The sequence below is a fragment of the Notamacropus eugenii genome, chromosome 5 (assembly GCF_028372415.1).
Source record: "Notamacropus eugenii isolate mMacEug1 chromosome 5, mMacEug1.pri_v2, whole genome shotgun sequence".
Taxonomy (NCBI): domain Eukaryota; kingdom Metazoa; phylum Chordata; class Mammalia; order Diprotodontia; family Macropodidae; genus Notamacropus; species Notamacropus eugenii.
Genome location: NC_092876.1, coordinates 17,912,817 through 17,933,967, shown reverse-complemented (window position 1 = coordinate 17,933,967; position 21,151 = coordinate 17,912,817). Strand labels below are relative to the sequence as shown.

General features: G+C 47.6%; 2 protein-coding genes and 1 long non-coding RNA gene across 6 annotated transcripts; 1 reads left to right on the top strand and 2 right to left on the bottom strand.

The window, feature by feature from the left end:
- Nucleotides 1–16: 16 nt before the first annotated feature.
- On the bottom strand, nucleotides 17–2,600 carry ISOC2 (isochorismatase domain containing 2). Of its 4 annotated transcripts, none has more exons than XM_072607648.1 (6): nucleotides 2,518–2,600; nucleotides 2,135–2,274; nucleotides 1,657–1,869; nucleotides 1,489–1,559; nucleotides 715–832; nucleotides 17–474 (listed from the first exon to the last, which is right to left on the bottom strand). In XM_072607648.1, exons 2-6 carry the CDS (start codon nucleotides 2,270–2,272, stop codon nucleotides 394–396), a joined length of 621 nt encoding a protein of 206 aa, XP_072463749.1. In that variant the 5' UTR covers nucleotides 2,273–2,274; nucleotides 2,518–2,600; the 3' UTR covers nucleotides 17–393. The 4 variants fall into 4 exon arrangements, with proteins under 4 accessions (XP_072463749.1, XP_072463748.1, XP_072463751.1 ...); XM_072607647.1 differs by having other exon boundaries at nucleotides 2,447–2,535; XM_072607650.1 differs by having other exon boundaries at nucleotides 2,463–2,523.
- On the top strand, nucleotides 2,585–7,989 carry LOC140503558 (uncharacterized). Its single transcript, XR_011966827.1, has 3 exons — nucleotides 2,585–2,673; nucleotides 2,867–4,346; nucleotides 7,780–7,989. It is a non-coding gene; the product is annotated as an uncharacterized lncRNA (long non-coding RNA).
- On the bottom strand, nucleotides 3,103–5,244 carry C5H19orf85 (chromosome 5 C19orf85 homolog). The gene is made up of 2 exons (XM_072607646.1): nucleotides 4,220–5,244; nucleotides 3,103–3,860 (listed from the first exon to the last, which is right to left on the bottom strand). The coding sequence occupies exons 1-2, from the start codon at nucleotides 4,390–4,392 to the stop codon at nucleotides 3,287–3,289; spliced, it is 747 nt and encodes a 248-aa protein (XP_072463747.1). The 5' UTR covers nucleotides 4,393–5,244; the 3' UTR covers nucleotides 3,103–3,286.
- Nucleotides 7,990–21,151: the final 13,162 nt, after the last annotated feature.

The window sequence follows — 21,151 nt, the reverse complement described above, 5'->3', positions numbered from 1 at the left end:
AGAATGGTTTCGTCCATATGTGGAGGAAAGCTTTATTCTTCGAACCGGGCTCGGAGGGTCACCTCCCCCCACTCCGCCCCCTCCAAGGGCCTAGCCAATCCCCTCCCTTTTTTCAAGGGCTTATTTGCATAGAAGGAGGTGGTCGGCCAATGGGACCGGTGCTTTCTGCTCGGGTGGGGAGAAGGAGGGGTGGTTCGGTCTCAAGGGAGAAGCTTTCCCCTCTCCAGGGAGTGAGACCTTCGCCCCCAGGAGAGGGGATCCAGGCTAAACTTGTAGGAGGTCCGGGGCAGTAAGGGAGGTCGTGTCTCGCCCGATCCAAACGCATGGTGTTCGCGCGCGCGTGCGTGTGTGTTTGCGTGTGTGCGTGTGTGTGTGAAGGCGGCTTGGGGCTGTTCAGCTGAAGAGGGGGCTCTGGCCCTGAAACAAGCCAAGAAGTCCGCTATCGGGAGCTGGATCCCTAATTAATTTCTGCACCTGGAAAAGGGAGAAGTGTAGAGAAGGGACGAGTGAGCCAAAGAGAGGGAGCAAGGAATAAACGCAAGGGGTCGAGCGTAGGGTTAGAGGGAGAAAGGTGCAAGCCCCAGGAATGGGGAAGGGGAGGGACGGTGGGACAGGGACTCGGGGAGCCCAAGGGCTTGGGATGTGGGGTAGGAGGAGAGAAGGGAGGTACAAGCCCAAGGGATGGACGAGGGCCCCAGGGGAAATCTTGGCTACCTCCTTGAAACGCGGATGGGCAGAATCGCCCACCAGCTGCAGTATGAGGCACTCGCTGGTGGTGAGGAAGACCCCGCTCTGGCGCATCCTGGACAGAGCCAGCAACCGGTCCACCTGACTGGAAGAAGCAGCGCGGGGGTGCGGGGTAGAGGGGGCGAAGGGGCAGATCGTACTTGGGGATCTCTCTCCCACAGTGGGAGATCGGGTGGTACTAGGCTGGATGACCCAGGCTCCAGCCTCTGGCTCTGAGAAATGGGTGAGGGAGTGTGGCTGGACGATTGATTTCTAAGAATTCCACCAACACCGATCAAGCTCCAACTGTGTACCAGGCAGTGTTAGGCCTGGAGGAGGCCTGGGTTTGGGGGGGGGGAGGGATGCAGCTGGGAGATCTAGACTCCTGCGAAGCAGGGGAGGGGGGGTCTGGGAGGAGGGGGGGGAAGCTTTGTTCTTCCTACCTGGGCCTAGGATAACAAAGTAACTCGGGAGGGACAGCTTACTTACATGGGGGAGGGGAGAGGTCAGGCCCCGGAAGGCTTCAGGGAGGGAACCACTTTTAGAATGAAGATATAACTCCCTCCCTCTTCTCATAGCCACATGGTTCAGTCCAAACAGGAGGGCTGAGTGGCTTCCAGCAAGCCACCCAAGGACCCCAGTGTTTTAGGGGTGGCCCCTCCCCGGGGCGCCGGGTGGTACAGTCCACTCATTCATTCCATTCCACAAGTGTCCCCCTGCCTGAGCCACCTCGTTGGCCCACCTCCCCACCTGCTCACTGACCTGCGGGAGGAGCAGGCGTCTGCTACCACATGCACGTCCATGCCTCTCTCCAGAAGATCTAGGGCTGTGCTCTGGGGGGAGGGTGTTAGAGGTCAGGGGGGGGGCCGAAGTTAAGAGTGACCCCAGAGGCCTACCCGTCGTCAGAGGGGAGTGTGTGGGGAACCCTACCATAACACAGGCTTGGGCCTCGATGCCACACAGCAGCACGGACCGTAGGCCAGGCCTGGCTTTCATCACTTGCTCCACTTCAGGCACCACCATGCTGAAGCACGTCTTGGGCACTGCTCGGATACCCTGGGCCCCCAGCTCCGGGACTGTGGGACCCAGGCCCTTGGGATACTGTTCTGTCAGCATCACCGGGATGTCCAGCACCCGGGCCACCTTGGGGTAGGGGGGAAAAAGTGAGGCAGATGGGGAGGTCAGGTGAGGACAAGACACCTGGGAGTCAGGTAAGGACAAGACAGTTGGGGGTCAGGTGGGCAAGATAAGACAGCGGGAAATCAGGTGAGGACAAGACAGCTTGGAGGAGGGTTAGGTCTGGACAAGACATCGGGGGGGGGGGTCAGATAAGGACAAGACCCCTGAGGAGGATGGGGTAAGGTCCATGGGAGCAGGGAGGTGAGGGCGGGACGGGGCGGGGCCGCACCTGGAGCATGCGGGCTGACACCGCCACGATCTGGGGGAAGAAGGAGATGGTACTTCTGAATTTCTCCTGCATGTCGCACAGGAAGAGCATGGAGGAACCAGGGAGCACGCGACCCAGGGCTGGCCGGGCGGCTGCCATTGCTGGAGAGGAGAGACAAGGGGTTGGGGGCCGTCCAGCCTCGTAGGGTTTGGGACCCCGCTTTGTAGAAAGGGAAACCGAGGCGCGGGAGAAGAGGGGCGAGGGACCCCGGCCCGCCCCCCAACCCCCGGGCCAGGAATCGAGGTGGAACTCCTCCCACGGGCCTAGGCCTGCCTCTCCTACAACGGGCCTGCACTGTCTTCCCCAGTCCCTGGGGTCGGAGGTCGGGAACCCGCAGTACTCACTGCCTCCTCGACCTTCGCTATTTCCTTAGGAATCCAAGACGTCCCGCCCCTGGAGCAGGAGGCCAATCGGAGAGTGGGCGTGGCCCTAGGCGCCAATCAGAGAGAGGGCGGGGTCAGAGGCGCCAATCAGTGCTCAAGGACCCACTGGGCTCAGAGGTAAGAGGAAGAGAAGCCTCCAGGTCCCGCCCTTGGTGCACCCATTGACTAGCCGTAGGGCTCCCCCCCCTCTTCACCAATCAGAAACCTGAAATCCTTAGAGAGGTGGGGTCAAGAAGAAAAGTCAGAAAAAAAGAAAGGCCAGGTCCGCTGACCCCTGATCCCTACCTAGCCTAGGGAACTCGCTTTGCAGGCTGGGAGTGAAAACCAAGGTTGCGAGGGCTTACTGTAAGACGGAGGCCGTGGCAGGAGCGCCAGGAGACCCCTCTTAGCCTGGCAGTTGCCATCTGGACCAGCCAGGAGGCTGGAGACGTGGTGACGTCACGAGTCTCCTAGCAGAATCCTTACCCTCCCCCATCCCTTCCTTCGCTCCTGGAGCATAACTGCGGGTAGGGCTGGGTGGGCGCCTGGAGGAAAGAGACCACTCCATTTCAATGCTAGCCTTTATTAAGCACCTGCTGAGTCCTGGGTTCTGGGCCAGGGGCGTGCTGGGCTTGCGGGGCGGGGGCGGGGACCTTCGGAGGGGACTGAGGGAAGAATGGAGACCGGCCCCGGGCGGATCTCGGGAGGAGGAGAGCAAACGGGCCGGGTCCTTCCGGACTGAAGCGGGCTCTCAGAGCCAGAGGGGGCTGGGAGGCCCGTCCAGGGGGCAGAGGGTCTCGGGCTCCGGGCCCCTGCGGGGCTGGCCTGGCTCTGTCCCCTCAACGCAGCACGTCCCCGAAGGCAGGGTTCCTTCCGAGGACCCGAGGGCCCGGGCAGGGGCTCCGTAGGGAAGGCTTTGTCCCGGGACCTGGTACTGGATGCCGGCTGGATTGTCGGGCAGGTCCGCGGGTTCGCAGGCCATTGGGGAGAGGTGGGGAGCCTGGACAAACAGGGAGGAGGCCGGGGGCCCCAGGGCCAGCATGGAGGGGTCTTGAGAAGCCGGAGGAAGAAGGGAAGGGCCAGGAGTATGCAGCCTGGGACTCAAAGGAATGATCTCCAAAAGCTCATGGGCTGGGCTCTGGAGAGCGCTGGGGCTCAGGGCCAGCCCCGGTCCGGGACTCTCCGGGGCAGCCAGGGCCTGGGCCACCCCGAAGAAGGGGGAGGGGGGGCGCTGCAGCCGGGGCTGGGGCTGGGGGCCTGGGCCCTGTTGGGACAGGACAGTCAGGGCCAAGTGCTGGGTGGCCTCCTGGATATCCACAAAACTCCTGCGTAGATTGAGGAGTTGGGGGGCGGGTCACCAAACCCCTGTCTGTGCCCAGCTCCCTCCATCCCACCCCCTTCTCCTTCCTCCCCACTCCCTGTTTCTGCTAGATCTCATCATCCCATCCCCCTCTCTACATTTTCCCGGGTCCCTCCACATTCACATCCTCACCTGTGCCTATTTCCTTTCTCTCACTGTCTCTCCATTTATCAGTCTCTTTATTTGTTCCTGTTTCTCACTGTCAGTTTCTTTTTTCTCTGTACTTCTGTTTATCTGATTCGATGTGTCTCTGATCCATTTCTGTCTCTCTTTCCCCTGGCTCCAGAGCACACCGTTAGCCCTGCCTCTTGGCCCGGCTCTCACCTGCACAACTGCTTGTAGAGGAATCTCCGATGGTTGGGTTTTCTCCGGGTGACCCGAGCCTTGCGGGGCTGCAGGGTCCTCAAGATTCGGTCAGCCACCCCACTCATGAAGGCACACAGTTCCTGAGGTGCGGGTTCAGGGAGCCCTGAGGTGGCTGGGGTGCCAGGGTGCATTTCCTTGCTTCCAGGAACTATTTGGAATAAGAGGAAGTGAATGCCTGGGGAAACAGACTCTTCCCCGCCCCCCTCCCCATACACACACACACACACACACACACACACACACACACACACACACACACACACACACACACTCACACACACACACACTCACACACACACACACAGACCCCAGCTGGCTGGCTGAAGACAAGGTCCCTCTCCACCCCTGGAGGCATTGTCTGACTCTGGGCAAATCCCTGCTCCTCTTTAGGCCTCAGCTTTTCCCTCCAGAAAATGAGGAGTAGTGGTGGGGTGGTGGTTTTTATGGTCTTTCGTGTTGCAAATTCTTCTAACTCTAATGTTTTGTGGTGCTATTGATAGAGCAGGAGAACAGAGAAGGGGAGAGGTAACAAAAATGGGACTGAAAGAGAAAGGGACAAAGAGAAAGAGAAGGGAATTGGGAGAGAAGGAGATGGGAGGAGTGAAAATGGGAACTGGAAAGAGAAGGGGATGGAGGGAGAGAAGGGGATGAATGAAGGGGATGGGAAGGACAAAGAAGTGGATGGGGGAGAAAGGGATGAGGGGAGAGAGATAGAGGAGAACAGGATGTAAGGAGGGGATGGAAGAGAAGGAGAGAGGAAGTGGAATGAGGGAGGGAAAAGACTAGGGACTGGGAGAAAGGGATGAGGGATAGAAGAATGGAAGGGAAAAGGATATGGAGAGAGGAGGTGGAAAGGGAGAGAAGAGGATGGAAGGATTAAAATAGGCCTGGGAGGAAAAGAAAAGGACTGGAAGAAAAGGGGATGGAGGACAGAGAAGGTGATGGGATGGGGAGGGACTGGGGAAAGATTTGGCAGTGGAAGAGAAGGAGGCAACCTGGGGTCTGCCACTCCTGACCATACCTTCCTGTCTTCTGGAGAATTGGCTTTCTGATCCAGGGCTGAGGTAGGGATGGAGGACTAATATAGAGCAGGGGGGGGGGGGGTAGCATTTCTCTTCCCTGCCCCCAGTCCAATTAGCACATAACTCTGCCTGGGATTCAGAGACTGGACTATGGCATTAGGAGAAAGTCTACCCATGGCCAATTATGAGACAAAGAGGAGTCCAGGAGATGGGGGGAGTGGAGGGGAAGAGTCAACTTCAGCAATCAAAGTGAAGAGCTCTTAATTGGAGCCGCAGTGATGGGGGTTGGGGCAGCAGAAGCACGGGTCCCTGAGGGGGTGGGGGCTGAGCAAAGAAATTGAAATCCTGAATAGGAAGTCACTTCCCCTCTGCCCCTGTGGGATGAGGATATTGGCCAGAGGGCAATCTGCAGTCCCTCAGTCCAGGACCTGTGAGGTCCAGGTTCTGTAATCCTGCCTTAGAGCGTTTTGCAGACCTTAAAATGATCTGAGTGTTGTCCATCCTCCATGTCTGGAACCTCTCCCTCCTTTACTCTGACCACTGACCTTGCTTTGTTTAAATTCCACCTTAAATCGCCTGTTGCACAGGAAGCCTTCCCCAAGCCCTCTTAGTCCCAGTGCCTTCCCACTGTGAATTATTTCCTGTTTATCCTGTGTATAGCTTGTTTGTGTATACTTGTTTACATGTTGGTTCTCCCCACCCCCCCTTGGACTGTAAACTCCTTGAGGACAGGAACTACCTTTTGTTGTTGTGTTGTCAGGACCAGACACATGATGGGTTGGTTGGTTTGGTCCTTTTGAAGAGGGACCATGATGACATCACTGTGCTAGAGTCAAGGTATCATGCGTCCAACTGTGGCTGATCAGACCAACTCGACCTTGGAATGCTCTACCACAGGTTGGGCACAGATAGTCCCTGTGAACGTTTGGGATGAATACTCTAAATTTGCGCATCCTATGTTTCCTTTGATCTGTTTCAATTCTGCTTTGCTCATAGAGCATAGCATCCTTTCTGATGTGGGCATGCCATGCTGAGCAATCCTGTGCCAGTGTCTCCCATGTCGCACAATCAAATCCAGAGTTCTTGAGAGAGACCTTGAGTGTCCTTGTATCGCTTCTGACCACCATGTGACTTCTCCATAAAACAGGCTTTTTGGGAATTGTACATTTTGCATTCGAACAACGTGGCCAGCCCATCAGAGTTGAGCTTTCTGAAGCATACTTTGAACACTTGGCAGTTTAGTTCAAGCGAAGACTTCAGTGTCTGGTACCTTATCCTGCCAGGTGATCCTCAGAATCATCCCAGGACAGTTCAGATGGAAGAGATTCCGTTTGGGTGTGTTCTGGGAAGACTAGCGGCTCTGGTATGAGGGCTGCTTTCCACCTTTGGTGGCCACCTAATCCACCTAACTCTCACCCAAAGCTCCAAGAAGCTGTAGTGTGGCAGACCACACACTGTAAACTGTTTTGGCTGACACATAGTAGGTACTTAATAAATGTTTAGTGAATTCATTTGAATTGGATCTGAGAAAGGAAAGCCTAGGGAGCACTTCACTTGGACCTCTGAAAGGGGAGTGGAGGAGGGGCTGAGGGGGCAGGATGGAAAGTTGGGAGCCTGGACACCTGTTTGTACAAGCCATACAAGGGGAGGGGGGGGGGCTTTGGCATTAAGGGAAGGAAGAGTAGGAGGTAGGGCAGAGTCTGGTAGTAATAAGAATCAACAATAGAAATATATGGTCAGTAATCAACTGATTCACTGATAAAAGTAATGCAGGGACAGATATCAATAGAGAGATGAAAGCAAAGAGGAGGGGATAAGCATGTATGTTCTTACTATGTGCCAGGCACTGTGCTGAGCACAACAACCTTGTTACATAGGTGGTATTATGATCTTCATTTGACAGTTGGGGGGACTTAGGCAGGCAGATATTAAGTGGCTTGCCCAAGGTGCCCCCAGCTGGTGACTCTGAGGACAGATTTGAACTCAGGTCTTCCTAACTTCCAGCCAGTGATCTATCCACTAAGCACCCAGCTGCATTCAAGAGAGGGGAAAAAAGTTAAAGGGGAATGGGCCTTGGGATTGGGGATGGAAGGTCCTGTCCCCTCTTTGGAACCTAGAGAGGATGGGATATTGTCATCTGGGTGCCAAGTTCACATCCTGGTGGTAAGGTAAGCATGGGGCTAGCTTCCTAGGGCAGGGGGCCCCTGGAAAGGTTGGCATGCCCTGACACCTCAGAGTAGGGAAAGCCAGCTAGGTGGCTGCTTCTGAAGAGGAGCTGGGAGGTCAGAATATTCTCAGAAATTTCATGGTATGGGGCCAATCTCTGGCAGGGACACAGCTCGGGATGGCCCAGCATCAGGAAGAACCCCAACTAGTGGGCTGCCCTACCCCTTTCCCTCCCTTACTTGGGTTGCTCATGGGGTTGGCATGGCATGACATGGAATGCACTGGTTGGCCACCAAACCTTATTGTCTGCCCTGTCTCTCCACCCTTCAGTCTCCTGGCAGTGTTGTCTTCACTCCTCCAGTCACTTAAGGACCTTCAGGCCTTTGCATCTGCCCAGCAGCTGAGCTGTGTCCCCCTATTCCAGTGTGAGCTCCTTGAGAACAAGGACTGTCTGATGTTTGTCTACTGGCGTCCCCAGCATCTGCTTAGGGCACTGATTGCATGTAGTGAGTGCTTAATAAAATATGTGTTTTTAATGTACTCTCTCAACATTCATTCTCAAATTATCTGAAACTGAACTCATTATCTCCCTCCCACCTCAATTTTTCCTCTCTTTCTTATCTTTTGCCTGTCTTTATATTCTCAGAAAGCACTTAGCACACGTGCCTGCATACTGTAGGTGCTCAATAAATAGTTGATTGATTGATTCTCTGAAGGGACAGGTCCTAACAGCCCAAGGCATAGGTTGGGGTCAGTATATGTAGGAGGCACCTGACAGACATCCTGGAGATGTGGGTCAAATGGGAAGTGGTCTGGAGGCATCCTAACTGCCGACCAGTGACCCTGAGGCTCCCTTGCTGAGGCCGAGGGTGGTGGGAAGGGGAGCAGGGCCCTCAGTTTGGCTTCTTCAGCTGGGGCAGCTCCCCTTGGTGCTCCTCATAACTGAGAGAGGATCCAGAGAGGGATGGCAGCAAAGGAAGCTCAGAGATGGGGATAAGAACAGAAAGGATACAAAGTGAAATGAAGGCAGGGTCAGGGGAACAGGGACCAAGGTGAGTAAAGGGATGGGACAAAGAAGGAAGGGAGGAAGGAAATGAATATTAAACACTGACTCTGTGCTAAGCACTTCAAAAATATTGTCTTATTTGATCCTCAAAACAACCCTGCTAGATAGGTTCTAGTAGAATGCCTATTTTATGGTTGAGGAAACCGAAGGAAACAAGTTAAGTGACTTGCCCAGGGTCATGCAGAGGAAAAAGTACATGATTGAGGACAGAATTAGTTTGAACTGGAGTCTCCTGGGCTCCAGGCTCAATACTCTATTCATTTCTCCACCTAGCTTGGTCACTCAGACCTTAACAACATAGTCTTGGATGTACTATGTATTGGGAGAGGGAGAATTTGATCATGGGGATGTCTGATTAAATGATTTTCTCTCCCCCTTTCCCATCCCACCCCATTGATAAGGTTATAGAATGTAAGGAGCAGGTAATATATTGTTCAATTGTGTCCAACTCTCCGTGACCCCATTTGAGGTTTTCTTGGCAGAGGTGCTGGAGTGGTTTGCCATTTCCTTTTCCAGCTCATTTTACAGATGAGGAAAGTGAGGCAAACAGGGTGAAGTGACTTGCCTAAGGTCACACAGCTAGTTAGTATCCGAAGCCAGATTTGAACTCAAATGAGTCTTCCTGACTCCAGGCCTAGCATTCTGATGATGTCTTAGGTGATATGTTTCCCCTTCATCACCCCTATAAGATAGAATTGGAGGGCAAGTAGCCATTGGCTAGCTAAAGGCTCCCATCATGCCCCTTATGGCCTTTTAAGAAGCAAAATGGGGAGTCAGCTGTGTGGAGAAGAGAGCCAGCCTGGAAGACAGAACCCAGCAGGAGCTGGCTTACTTTTCTGTGGTATTCCTAGTGCTGAGCAGAGTGCATTGTACCTACTAAGTGCTTAATAATTGCTTTCAAAAATTTATGTATCCATTCAAAGCCCTACTGGGTTGATGTCCTGGACTCTTGTGCCAAGGGCTTCACTGCTGGGGTGGATTCCCTGGCTTCTAGACCTCTAAGATTCAAGCCCCCAGGTCAGGGATCCACACCCTCCACCTAGAACTGAGGACAGCTCCCTCCCTTCCCCAGCCTGTTTCTCACAGCCATGTGGCCTGAAAGAGTGGAAGATGGTCCTCAGATCCTCCTCTCTTACCCTCTGCTGCCACTTGCTTGGAATGAAGGAATCCTTAGACTGTGTCTCCTAGACTTGAATGCAGGAAGAGGGATAGGCTGCGCTCCGTCTAATCATTTTCAAGATGCAGACAGTACCCTCTATGTAACCTATGGAAAAAGGCTGCTCCCAAGCCTGAAGGAGGGAGGGCATCCAGAAGCACCTCCCCATCTTTTACGGGAGTGACTCCATTTTAGCTCAACTGGTCCACAAGTATTAATTAAGCACCTGCTCTGTGCCAAGCACCCTAGATACAATGAAGGACCAGACAGTCCCTGCCCTGAAGGAGCTCCCAACAAATAACCATGAACAATCAAGCAGATAAATTGGAGAGAATCAGGGAAGAAAGACACTAGAATTAAGAGAGATTGGGAAAGGCTTCCTGTGAAAGGTGGGATTTTAGTGGAGACTTAAAGAAAACTAGGAAAAGTGAAGGCAGAGGAAGGTGGAGGTGGGGAGGGAGGGCACTCCTGGCATAGGGCACAGCCTGGGGAAAATGCCCAGAATCCAGAGAATGTTGCTCATGGAAAAGCCAGGAGGCCTGTGTCACTGGAGGAAAGAGTACATGGGCTGGAGAGGGATGTAAGTAAGGTATGAGAAAACTGGAAAGGTGGGAGGGGACAAGGTTGTAAAGGCCTTTGTACGCCAAGCAAAGGCTTTTAGATTTGGTCCTAGAGGAGTCACTGGAGTTTACTGAATGGGGGAGGGGATAACACGATTCCCTGTTGGTTCATGGTGCCATCTTAGTTCATGCCTTTCTTTGAACCAACTGTATCTTTTGGAGGATTATTAAGGGTATGTGGGTTGGTGTGGTTTATGTGCAGTGGTTTTAGGAGATCAGACCCATAAGGTATCTTGACTCTGCGGTAGACCACCCAAACATGAACTCAACATATAATTTGTGAAACGAGAGGGTAGAGATAGTCCAAAGAGTACATTTGGGAGACACAGAAGAGTTGCTATGGAAAACAGAGAATGAGCAGCTGAATTGAACTGAGCATCCATGCAGAGATCTGTTGGGGGAGGAGGTCTAATGTCAACCCAAAAGTTTGGTTAAAAGATGCAAACAGGCTAGGTGGCATATAAAGTCATACTGTTTATTCCCTTAAAGCTAGCTGAAACTAGTGAACATGTACATACATGGAGCCAGAATGTGAATTTTGACTGCTTGAACAAAAAGGACGAGAAGGCTTAAATACATTTTAGAACAATCCCAATTCAGGATATCTGTGTCGCTCAAATTTATGATCTCCATGTATGTTTAACCATAGTATGAAAAAGGAATTTTCTTAATTGAATAGGTTGTAAACACAAGATAGGAGAGTTGACAAAGCGTCAATTGAAAATACAACCCAGGATATTTGTGTTTTCTTTACTACTAACATGACATATCATACTACATGTCCATAAAACAATAAAATAAGAAAAGTCTCATTATTCAAGGTAGGGTCTGGTTAAGGCACCTTGTCCTTGGTAGTCATTATATGCTCTGGTCAGCTTCACCTGGCCCTGTTGATGCAGAAAGAGGCTTTCTCTGAGTTTACTCAGAAAAAGAGTTTACAAAGAAGAGGATGTCTGTTATACCAAGAGGCTTCTTCTGGTTGGTTGGTTTAGGCTCTGGCCTCTATTGAGGTTCAAGTGGTATTAAATGATTATCACTAGTCATGGAGGCTGGGCTCCTGAGGTATCTCAAAGAGGACATGACACTAGAGAAAGACTGAAAAGGCAGCACCTACTGACTAAATGCTGAGATTCCCTAGATTCCCATGAGAATCACACCCTGAGAACAATAGGGAATAGGAACTTTCCAAAGTGGTTTCTCCTGTGGACCACATTGTTACTGCAACTGCAAGAAATGGATGATACAAGAACCTGGTGTGCTTATCAACAGCTGGTTATGAAAAGCTTTTGATTGGGTAGAGCAGAGGACAACTTTAGAGGTTCCTTCCCAACAAGGGGGTCTCCCATCTACAATCCAACTGATTCAACAGTCCATAAAAATATGGCAGAGATGACTCTGTTCAACAACTCTCTGATTAGAAATATAAGGCAAAGGATTTGGGGGACCATAAAGGAAGATGTTGAGGTCTAGGGGTGCTGGGACCCTGAAATTTAAGGGCAACAATGCAGGTCCCACCTCTAATGAATTCAACTCAAGCTTTCTTTCAGCCTGAAATAAGGTTTATTAGAACAGAGGTTGGGGTGGGTGAGAGTTTATGAATCCACCATATTTGTGACACTTGTATTGACAAGCTGGCCAGATTGAATCTGAACATATTTGTGACTACAAACAGGCTAGACTCTTAAGGAGTCTGAGCAATTGAATGGGAGGCAAGATGGACCTTATGTACCAAAGGACTGGGGGAAGGATCTAGGAGTGGCTAAGTAGTCTGGGGTGACTAGGAGGCAACAGAGAAGGACCTGGAAAGGCCAGATGCCCCAGGTGAACACCAGGGACTTGGACCACATGGGAAAGTCCAGGGGCTTTTCCTTTTTGGGTGTTCAGGTCCCATCCCCATCAGAGCCATGATGGCAGAATGATCGGAAGCAATTCAGTGAGCTCCTCTTTGTGAACTTTCCCTAACGGGTAGAGAACATTTACCAGACCAGACCCTGACAGAGAAATCCAGAAAGTTACAGTGAGTCCATCATCCAGTCCAGCTCAGCATTAGGAGACAGACCTAGGGAGGTCTGTGGACACTGGAGATGGGGTGGGCCAAAGCACAGTGGGTGCAGAACACTCCAGCACCCAGGGAGAGGAGGAGCACCAGAACAGGAGGAGGTCTTAGACCCATTCTAGGACACCCCTAGCCTCACACCGGGGCATGGTGATGGAACAGTTACCAACTGGCAGCTTTATTATTCACTTCTCAATCCTGGGGTTGCAGATCTAAGATGTAATGAGAAAGGGAACTGTATTTGGTAGTGGCATTCCTGGTAGGGAGGGCCTGGGTCCAGAAGCAGTAGCAGCAAAGGTGTGGCTCAGACCCCAGGTGCTTCTGAGTCTAGCTCAGCCTGCAGGGGAGTAAGTGGGACAGGAATCCCAGACCAAAGGAGAACCTACATTTCTGCCCATCTGAGTAAATAGAGCTTTCCAGCTACATGATAAGAGCAAAGTCCAGCAGCATCTACTCTTGTTCAGCCCCAAATTCAGGTCAGGGACTTTCAGGACGCAGGCCAGAGGTGAACAAGCGACTTTGTTCTGGATCAGACCATCGTAAGAGCTCTGAGAGGCTGTAGATCTCTGACTTGTCACTGAGATCCTGGAACACCACCACCCCAAGAAAGAAGCAACAAAACCAGCCCAGATCTTTCCTCCAGAAGAGCCCAGAGTTAACATCAAACCCAAAGTTGGGAAGTAGACTAGGAGAATGTGCAAACAAAAAAAGAATCCCATTCTTTAAAAAAAAAAAAAAACACAAAAAACAAGTTTTTATTTACTTATTTGCCTGTCTGTATATTTATTTATAGTTTTCTACATTTACTCCATAAGATTTTGAGTTCTAAATTTTCTCCACTTAAGAATTCCACTCTAATGAGTTATGAAGGTAGTAGGGATGCACAAAACACAAACCCAAAAGAAAAGAATGACTCCAGAATGTCCACAAGCAAAGCCTCAGAGAAAAACACAACTTGGACACAAATTCAACTAGAATTTCTTAAAAAGATAAAACAAATGTTTTAAAACCATTTTTTATAAATGGAAGGTGGTTGCTGTCCTTCATTCTCAAAGAGGACCAAAATGACATCACCATTGTAAAGTGAAATTTCAGGATGTCTGACTGTGGCTGATCAGACCAACTTGAGCTCGAAATGCTCTACCACAGGTCAGGCACAGATAGTCCGTATGAACATTTGGGGTGGATACTCCAAATTTGCACATACCACATTTCCTTTGAGCTGTTTAAATTCTGCTTTGCTCATAGAGCACAGCACCCTCTCTGATGTGGACACGCCATGCTGAGCATTCCTGTGCCAGTGTCTCCCAAGTCCCACAATCAAATCCAAAGTTCTTGAGAGAGACCTTGAGAGTATCCTTGTATCACTTCTTCTGACCATCATGTGATCAACTGCCCCATGCGAGTTCTCCATAAAATGGTTTTTTTGGCAATCGTGCATTTTACATTTGAACAATGCAGCCACCCCTTTGGAGCTGTGCTCTCTGAAGCATACTTTGAATGCTTGGCAGTTCAGCTTGAGCAAAGACTTCAGTATCTGGTAATTTGTCCTGCCAGGTGATCTTCAGAATCTTCCTAGGACAGTTCAAATATAAGCGTTTCAGTTTCCTGGCATGGTTCTGGTAGACTGTCCATGTTTCACAGGCATACAACAATGAGGTCAGAACAATGGCTCTGTAGACCTTCAGTCTGGTAGTCAGTCTAATACCTCTTCTCTCCCATACTTTTCTTGGGAGCATTCCAAACACTGATCTAGCTCTGGCAACGTGTGCATCAAACTCATTGTCAATGTGTACATCCTTGGAAAGTACACTACCAAGGTAAGCAAACTTATCCACAGCATTCAAAACTTCTCCATTTGTTATAACCTATGGTTCCACACATGGATGGTGTGGTGGTGGCTGATGGAGCACTTATGTTTCCTTAGTGTTAATTATTAGGCCAAAATTAGCACAAACAGCAGAGAATTGATCCACACTTTGTTGCATCTCAGCTTCAGAGGCTGCATTGAGTGCACAATCATCTGCAAACAGAAAATCATGCACCAACACTCCCTGCACTTTCGTCTTGGCTTGTAGCTTTTTCAAATTGAAGAACTTTTCGTGAGTACAGTAGGTGACCTTGATGGCGTGTTCATTCTCATTGAAAGCATTTGACAACATGGCTGAAAACATCATGCTAAAAAGCATGGGAGCAAGCACATAGCCGTGTTTCACTCCATTGGTGACTGGGAAGGCACAAGAGCTTTGTCCATTATCCAGAACCCAAGCAAACATGCCATCATGAAATTGACATACAAAACTGATGAACTTCTCTGGCCAACCAAATTTTGACATCATTTTCCATAAGCTCTCATGACTAACAGTGTCAAAGGCCTTGGTCAGATCTACAAATGTTGTGTGCAGACCTCTGTTCTGCTCCTGGCATTTCTCCTGCAGTTCTTGGGCAGCAAACACCATATCGACTGTTCCTCGGCCCTTTCTGAAGCCACATTGGCTCTCAGGTAGATGACCACCTTCCAAGTGAAAGATTCCAAGTGACTGTTTATCTCAGATTGAAGTCAATCCCTCCTTAGCTGAACTTCCAACTGAAGAAGAGGTTTTGAGGGCCATTAGGTTCCTTTCATGTGGCAAAGCACCTGGTGCTGATTCTATTCCAGCTGAGATTTACAAGGTAGGGGGACCATTGCTCATACAAAAGCCGACTGAAATTTTCCAGATTATATGGAAAGAGGAGGTTATCCCCTGGAGTTCAAGGATGCCTCCATTGTCCATCTCTGTAAAGGTAAAGGAAATAGATTGTCTTCTCACAATCACAGGAGAGTCTCTGTCTTAGTTAATACTGGTAAGATTCTTGCTAGAGTCCTCCTTAATAAATGGAAGGAGAGTACTTGAGGAAAAAAGTGGAAAAGGAATGAGAGTTATGGGGAAAAGAATTGGAAATGCAATGAATAGTTTGGCACAAGAGTTACAAAGCCTTGGCTAAGCAACAAACTCCCTGAAAATTTGAATGAACCAGATAGAAGCCAATAACTCCATAAGGCAATAAGAAATATTAAAATTAAGTCAGAAAGCTGAAAAAAATAGAAAAAAATGTAGTAAAATGTACTAAGTCATAGCAAAAAATAACTGACCTATAAAACAGATTGAGGAGAAAAAAATTAAGAGTCATTGGGCTAACTGAGCACCGCCATAAAAAATAAAGAGCCTAGACATAATATTTTAAGAAATCTGGAAACTGCCCAGAACCAGAGGTCAAAGTAGAAATAGAATCTACCAATCACCTCCTTAAAGAAACTACAAAATGAAAGCTCCCAGGAACATTATAGCCAAAATCCAGAGCTTCCAAGTTAAAAAAAAATACTGCAAGCAGTCAGAAGGAAAGATTTCAAGATTTCAAGTACCAATTCAAGCCACAGGCAGGAACACACAAGATTTAGCAGCCACCATGGAAAGAAGTGTAGAGTCTGGAATATATTCCAAAAGACAAAGGATATGATCTTACAGTCAAGAATAACTTAACTCAGCTAAAGTGAGCACAGGTAAAACTGAGGATTTGGTTCCAGACCACTGTAGTAAAGTAAGTCTCATGAAGTTTTTAGTTTCTCAGTGCATATAAAAAGTTATGCTTACACTATATTATAGTGCATTAAGTGTGCAATAATACTATGTCTAAAAAAACCCCTCAATGTCTATACTTTAATTAAAAATACTTTATTGCTAAAAAAAAGGCTAACCATCATCTGAACCTTCAGAGTTATAATCTTTTTGCGAGTGGAAGGTCTTGCCTTGATGTTGATGACTGCTGACTGTTCAGGGTCATGGTTGCTGAAGGTTGGGGTGGGTGTAACAATTTCTTAAGATAAGACAATAATGAAGTTTGCCACATTGATTGACCCTTGAACACTTAGAGGTCATTGTAGGATTATTGATTGGCCCAATTTCAATTTTGTTGTGTCTCCGGTAACTGGAAGATGAAGGAGAGGGAGAGAGATGGAAAGCAGCCTGTGGAGTCATCAGAACACACACTGCATTTATCAATTAATCAATTTATCAAATCAATTAAGTTTGCTATCTTATATGAGCATGATTCAAGGCACCCCACAGCAACTACCACAGTAACATCAGTGGTCACTGATCACAGATCACCATGACAGATATAATAACAATGAAAAAGTTTGAAATATTGAATTACCAAAATGTGACACAGAGACATGATGTGAACACATGCTGTTGGAAAAATGGCACTGATAGACTTGCTTGATGCAGGCTTACCACCAACCTGCAATTCTTAAAAACATAATATCTGGTTTTGCACAATAAAATGACGTCTGCCAGTGTAATGTGACAATGGGGAAAAAAAGAGACCCTTGAAGAAATAATTTCCTAACATTCCTGATGCGCTGACCAGAGCCAAGGAGAAACTGTGAAATTCAGTCGCAGGAGGGAAGGGAAACATTAAAAGGTAAACATGCATGAATGGTGATGAAGGACTAAGCAAGAAAAACTGTTTACGGTCAGTTATGGGGAGAAGACACATTGTCCCCTCTGAACATTGTTATTATCTGGGGTCATAGAGGGAGTCTGATTGGATAAGACCTAGGAGTGATTCTGTTACGTCTTGATGATCTTAGGAAAAGATGAGAGGAGGAACACACTTGGAGGTGGGGGTTAGGGTGCGCAAATAGACAGGAGAAGGGGGTACAGGGCATAGTTGACACCTGAACCTCGCTCTCATCAAAACTGGTGAAAAGAAGAACACACATACACACGCGCACACACACAGAGTTGGGTACAGAAATACATTTCATTCAATAAGGAAATAGAAGGAAAAATGGGAGAATCAAGGATAGAGAATAAGAGGGAGGAGAGATTAAGGAGGAGATTAGTCTTAAAACAAATTCTTAAAATGTACAAAAATATTTGTTACTCTTTTTGAGGTGGCAAAAATGGGAATTGTGTGTGGGGTGTCCATAAATTGGGGAAATGGAGGGACCAATTCTGATACATGAATGTGATGGCATACTGTTGTGTTGAACTCTTATCAGCATAATGACCAACCACAATCCCAGAAGACTCATGATGAAACCTGTTGCCTACCTCTTGAGAGAAAAATAAGGCCCTGGGAATGCAACAGGAGCCATGGCCAATGTAGAACTTTGTTTGGATTGACTAGACATGTGTGCGATGGGTGTTATTTTTCTCATGTTCTCAGTAAGTGGAAGAGGGACATGGATTGGGGTGGGAGGATGAGAAAGTGGATCTTGACTGAGGAAAACAAAGTAGATACATAAAAGAAAATCCAGGACTCAGACAGACACAACGTCCAGCTACAGTTCCTGAGGAGTCCTGATGAAACATGGAGTCCACTACTGACAGAGGTGATGGATACAGAGAGATCGATTCATATTGTTTTTTAGATATGGCCAATGAGAAATTTGGTTTTCCTTGATTGTGTACGCTTTTAACAGGGATTTCGTTTTTTTCATGCTTTCTCAATGGAGGGAGATGAGAGAAATGGAAGAGAAGACTGATGTTTCAAGATGAAATTTATTAAAAAAAAAAAAAACCCACACACACAAAGCAGCGAGGGAGATAGATGTACAGACTCCCTGGGCAGGCTTCCAGGGCAAGCCCATAGTCCCTGCTACTGAGGCAAAGACTTTTAGGACTAGAGAGGAGGTGTCTGGGAGCCTTAAGTGTTTAGCTGGAGTCTTGCCTTTAAGAAAGTGTGGGCAGTCACTGTGGTAGGGACAGTACAGTTATTTCCCTCCTTGGGCCCATGAGGAGAAGGGAAGACGAGGGTGGTCATCCAAAGGGGTCAACCAGCCACTGTCTGGTCCATGTCCAGTTGTCTCCTGGGCAGAGTGTGAGTGAACTAGACTTCCACTGACTGAACTCCCTTTCCTCTTCCTTCACCTGTTTGCCACATAAATCAGGCTTTTAAGAACTGTTCCCAGTTTCATGTCACTCCCATTTCACTCTGGTTGTCTCTTCACATAGACCGCAGTGGGGATGGACTCATATATATACTTTTTCTCATATATAATTTAAAACCACCAAGAGTGCATACAGACAGGGAAGCCTGAGGAGCTTTCTTCATCTCCCAGAGGGTGTAGATTTTGACTTGGGTGACAAGAATGAGCAGATGTTGATTAATTATGAATAATGCCATAACTCTCGCACAAGGTAGAGACCTTGGGTAGCAGGGTACTTTCTCTGCCTTTTTTAACTAGAAGCCCAACTTCCTATCACTCCTGGAAGCAGCCTAATCTTCTATCATTATGGTTAATATTTATGGAGTTCAAATGGGCCTATTGTGGCTAAATCATCTCCCTTTTCTCTGACTGTGGAGAAGGGCAGAGGATGGATGAGAGGAGTGGGCAGTGACTGAGAGGCAAGGTCCAACCCAAGCCATCTCCACCAGACACAGGTCTTGACTCCATCCCTTTTCTGATGTGGAAGTGGAAGGTGATGAGCTCAGATACTTCATTCTCTCCATGGACACCTTTCAGTTACATCTGTTTGCCTACAGTCATTGAGATGGAGGAGAGCCCCTGTGGACAGTGAGATCCTCCAGCTGGTGCTGTTTTCAGATAAAATTATACTGGTTTCATAAATTCTGAGACATTGAAGAGCCTCCTGGAAGAGATCTATAAACTGTAAAAAAAAGTCTAACCTGACTGGCCACACAGAAAAGACCTAGCGGATGAAGAATGTCAATTGCCCATATTATGACATGCATTTGGATTAATACCCTATGGTACTTGGTTATCAGCACATGCATCTGCAACACACAGTACAGATAGATAAAATGGGCCCAGAATCAAGCAGGAGAAAGAAAACAGGCTGGATTGCCTTCAGGAAATCATAAATCTCCTTTAATGGTGCCAAACTTCTCTAGAAACCAAGGCCTACATCGATACCCACTCTATTGTGGTTGTATGACTGGGGAAAATGGAAAATATAAATATAAGATAATCCTGGAGTGAAGCACTAATGTCTGAGGTGGGGAGTCAGGAAAGACTTTTTGTTGGAGGTTACACTTGTATGGCATCCTGAAGTATGTTAAGGGCTTCTAGAGGCAGAGGTGAGGAAGAGAGTACATGGGAGACATAGGGCATTGCCTGGGCAAAAGCATGGAGGTGGGAGATGAAATATTGGGTAAGAGAACAGCAAGCTGGTCAGTTTGGCTTCACATAATAGCTCTTTTTTAATGTATTTTTTGGTCTTTGGTTTTTTAAATTTCTTTTATTTGTTTTCAGTTTTCTACAATCACTTCCATACATCTTAGATTTTTTCTTCCTCCCTCCCTGAGACAGCATGCAATCTTATGTAGGTTCTACACATACATTCTTATTAAATACATTTTCATCTTAGTCATGCTGCATAAAAGTCTTAAAATGAATGGGAGAAACCATAAAACAAAATAAAACAAAACATAACACAAGAGAAAATGGTCTGCTTCATTCTGCGATCCAATTCCACAGTTCTTTCTCTGGATGTGGAAGGCATTTTGCCTCAAGAGTCCATTGGAAATTTTTTAGGCCCTTGCTTTGCTATGAAGGGCTAAGTCTACCAGAAAAATTTCTTGCATACTGTGGTTGTTGCTGTGCACAAAGTTCTCCTGGTTCTGCTCCTTTCACTCAGCATTAGTTCATATAAGTCCTTCCAGGCCTCTCTGAAGTCTTCCTGCTCATCATTTCTTATAGCACAATAGTATTCCATTACATTCATATACAATTCATTCACTCATTCCCCAATTGATGGGCATCCCCTTGATTTCCAGTTTTTGGCCACCACAAAGAGTGCTGCTATAAATATTTTTGTACATGTGGGACCCTTTCCCATTTTTATAATCTCTTGGGGATACAGTCCTAGAAGTGATATTGCTGGGTCAAAGGGTATGCATGTTTTTGTAACCCTTTGGGCTTAGTTCCAAATGGCTTTTCAGAATGAAAAACTCTGCCAACAATGAATTAGTGTTCCAACTCTTCCACATCTTCTCCAACATTTATCATCTTCCTATTTTGTTATGTTAGCCAGCCTGATAGGTGTGATGTGGTATCTCAGACTTGTTTTGATTTGCATCTCTCTAATCAATAGTGATTTGGAGTATTTCTTCATAGATATCTTCATAGATATCTTTAATTTTTTCCTCTGAAAACTGCCTGTTCATATCCTTTGACCATTTATCAATTGGGAAATGACTTGTATTATTGTACATTTGACTCAGCTCTCCATATATTTTAGAAAGGAGCCCTTTATCACATATACTAATTGTAAAAATTCTTTCCCAGTTTTCTGCTTCTCTCCTAATCTTTGTAGTATTGGTTTTGTTTGTACAAAAACTTTTCAATTAAATGTAATCAAAATTATCCACTTTGCCCTTAATAATGTTCTCTCCCTCTTGTTTGGTCAAAAATTTCTCCATTCTCCATAAATCTGACAAATACACTATTCCTTGCTCCCCTAATTTGTTTATAGTATCAATCTTTATACCTAGATCATGTATCCATTTGGGCTTAATTCTTGCGTACAGGGTCAGGCATTGATCTATGCCCAGTTTCTGCCACATTGTCATCCAGTTTTCCCAGCACTTTTTGTCAAACAGTGAGTTCTTATCCCAGAAGCTGGGGTCCTTGGGTTTATTGAACAGTAGATTGCTATATTCATTGACTATTGTGTCTTGAGTACCTAAGCTATTCCAGTGGTCTACCCTTCTAATTTCTTAGCCAGTACCAAGTGGTTTTGATGATTGGTGCTTTATAATACAATATGAGATCTGATAGGGCTAGGCCACCT

Bases quoted from the DNA above. Each gene is read 5' to 3' on its own strand.
- C5H19orf85 (XM_072607646.1), bottom strand. From the start codon at position 4,392: ATGCACCCTGGCACCCCAGCCACCTCAGGGCTCCCTGAACCCGCACCT. The intron at 3,861-4,219 runs GTGAGAGCCGGG...CAATCTACGCAG, and splicing joins CTCTACAAGCAGTTGTGCAG to GAGTTTTGTGGATATCCAGG.
- ISOC2 (XM_072607648.1), bottom strand. From the start codon at position 2,272: ATGGCAGCCGCCCGGCCAGCCCTGGGTCGCGTGCTCCCTGGTTCCTCC. The intron at 833-1,488 runs GTCAGTGAGCAG...TGCTTCTTCCAG, and splicing joins GACGCCTGCTCCTCCCGCAG to TCAGGTGGACCGGTTGCTGG. The intron at 475-714 runs GTAGCCAAGATT...TCCCTTTTCCAG, and splicing joins CCCATCCGCGTTTCAAGGAG to GTGCAGAAATTAATTAGGGA.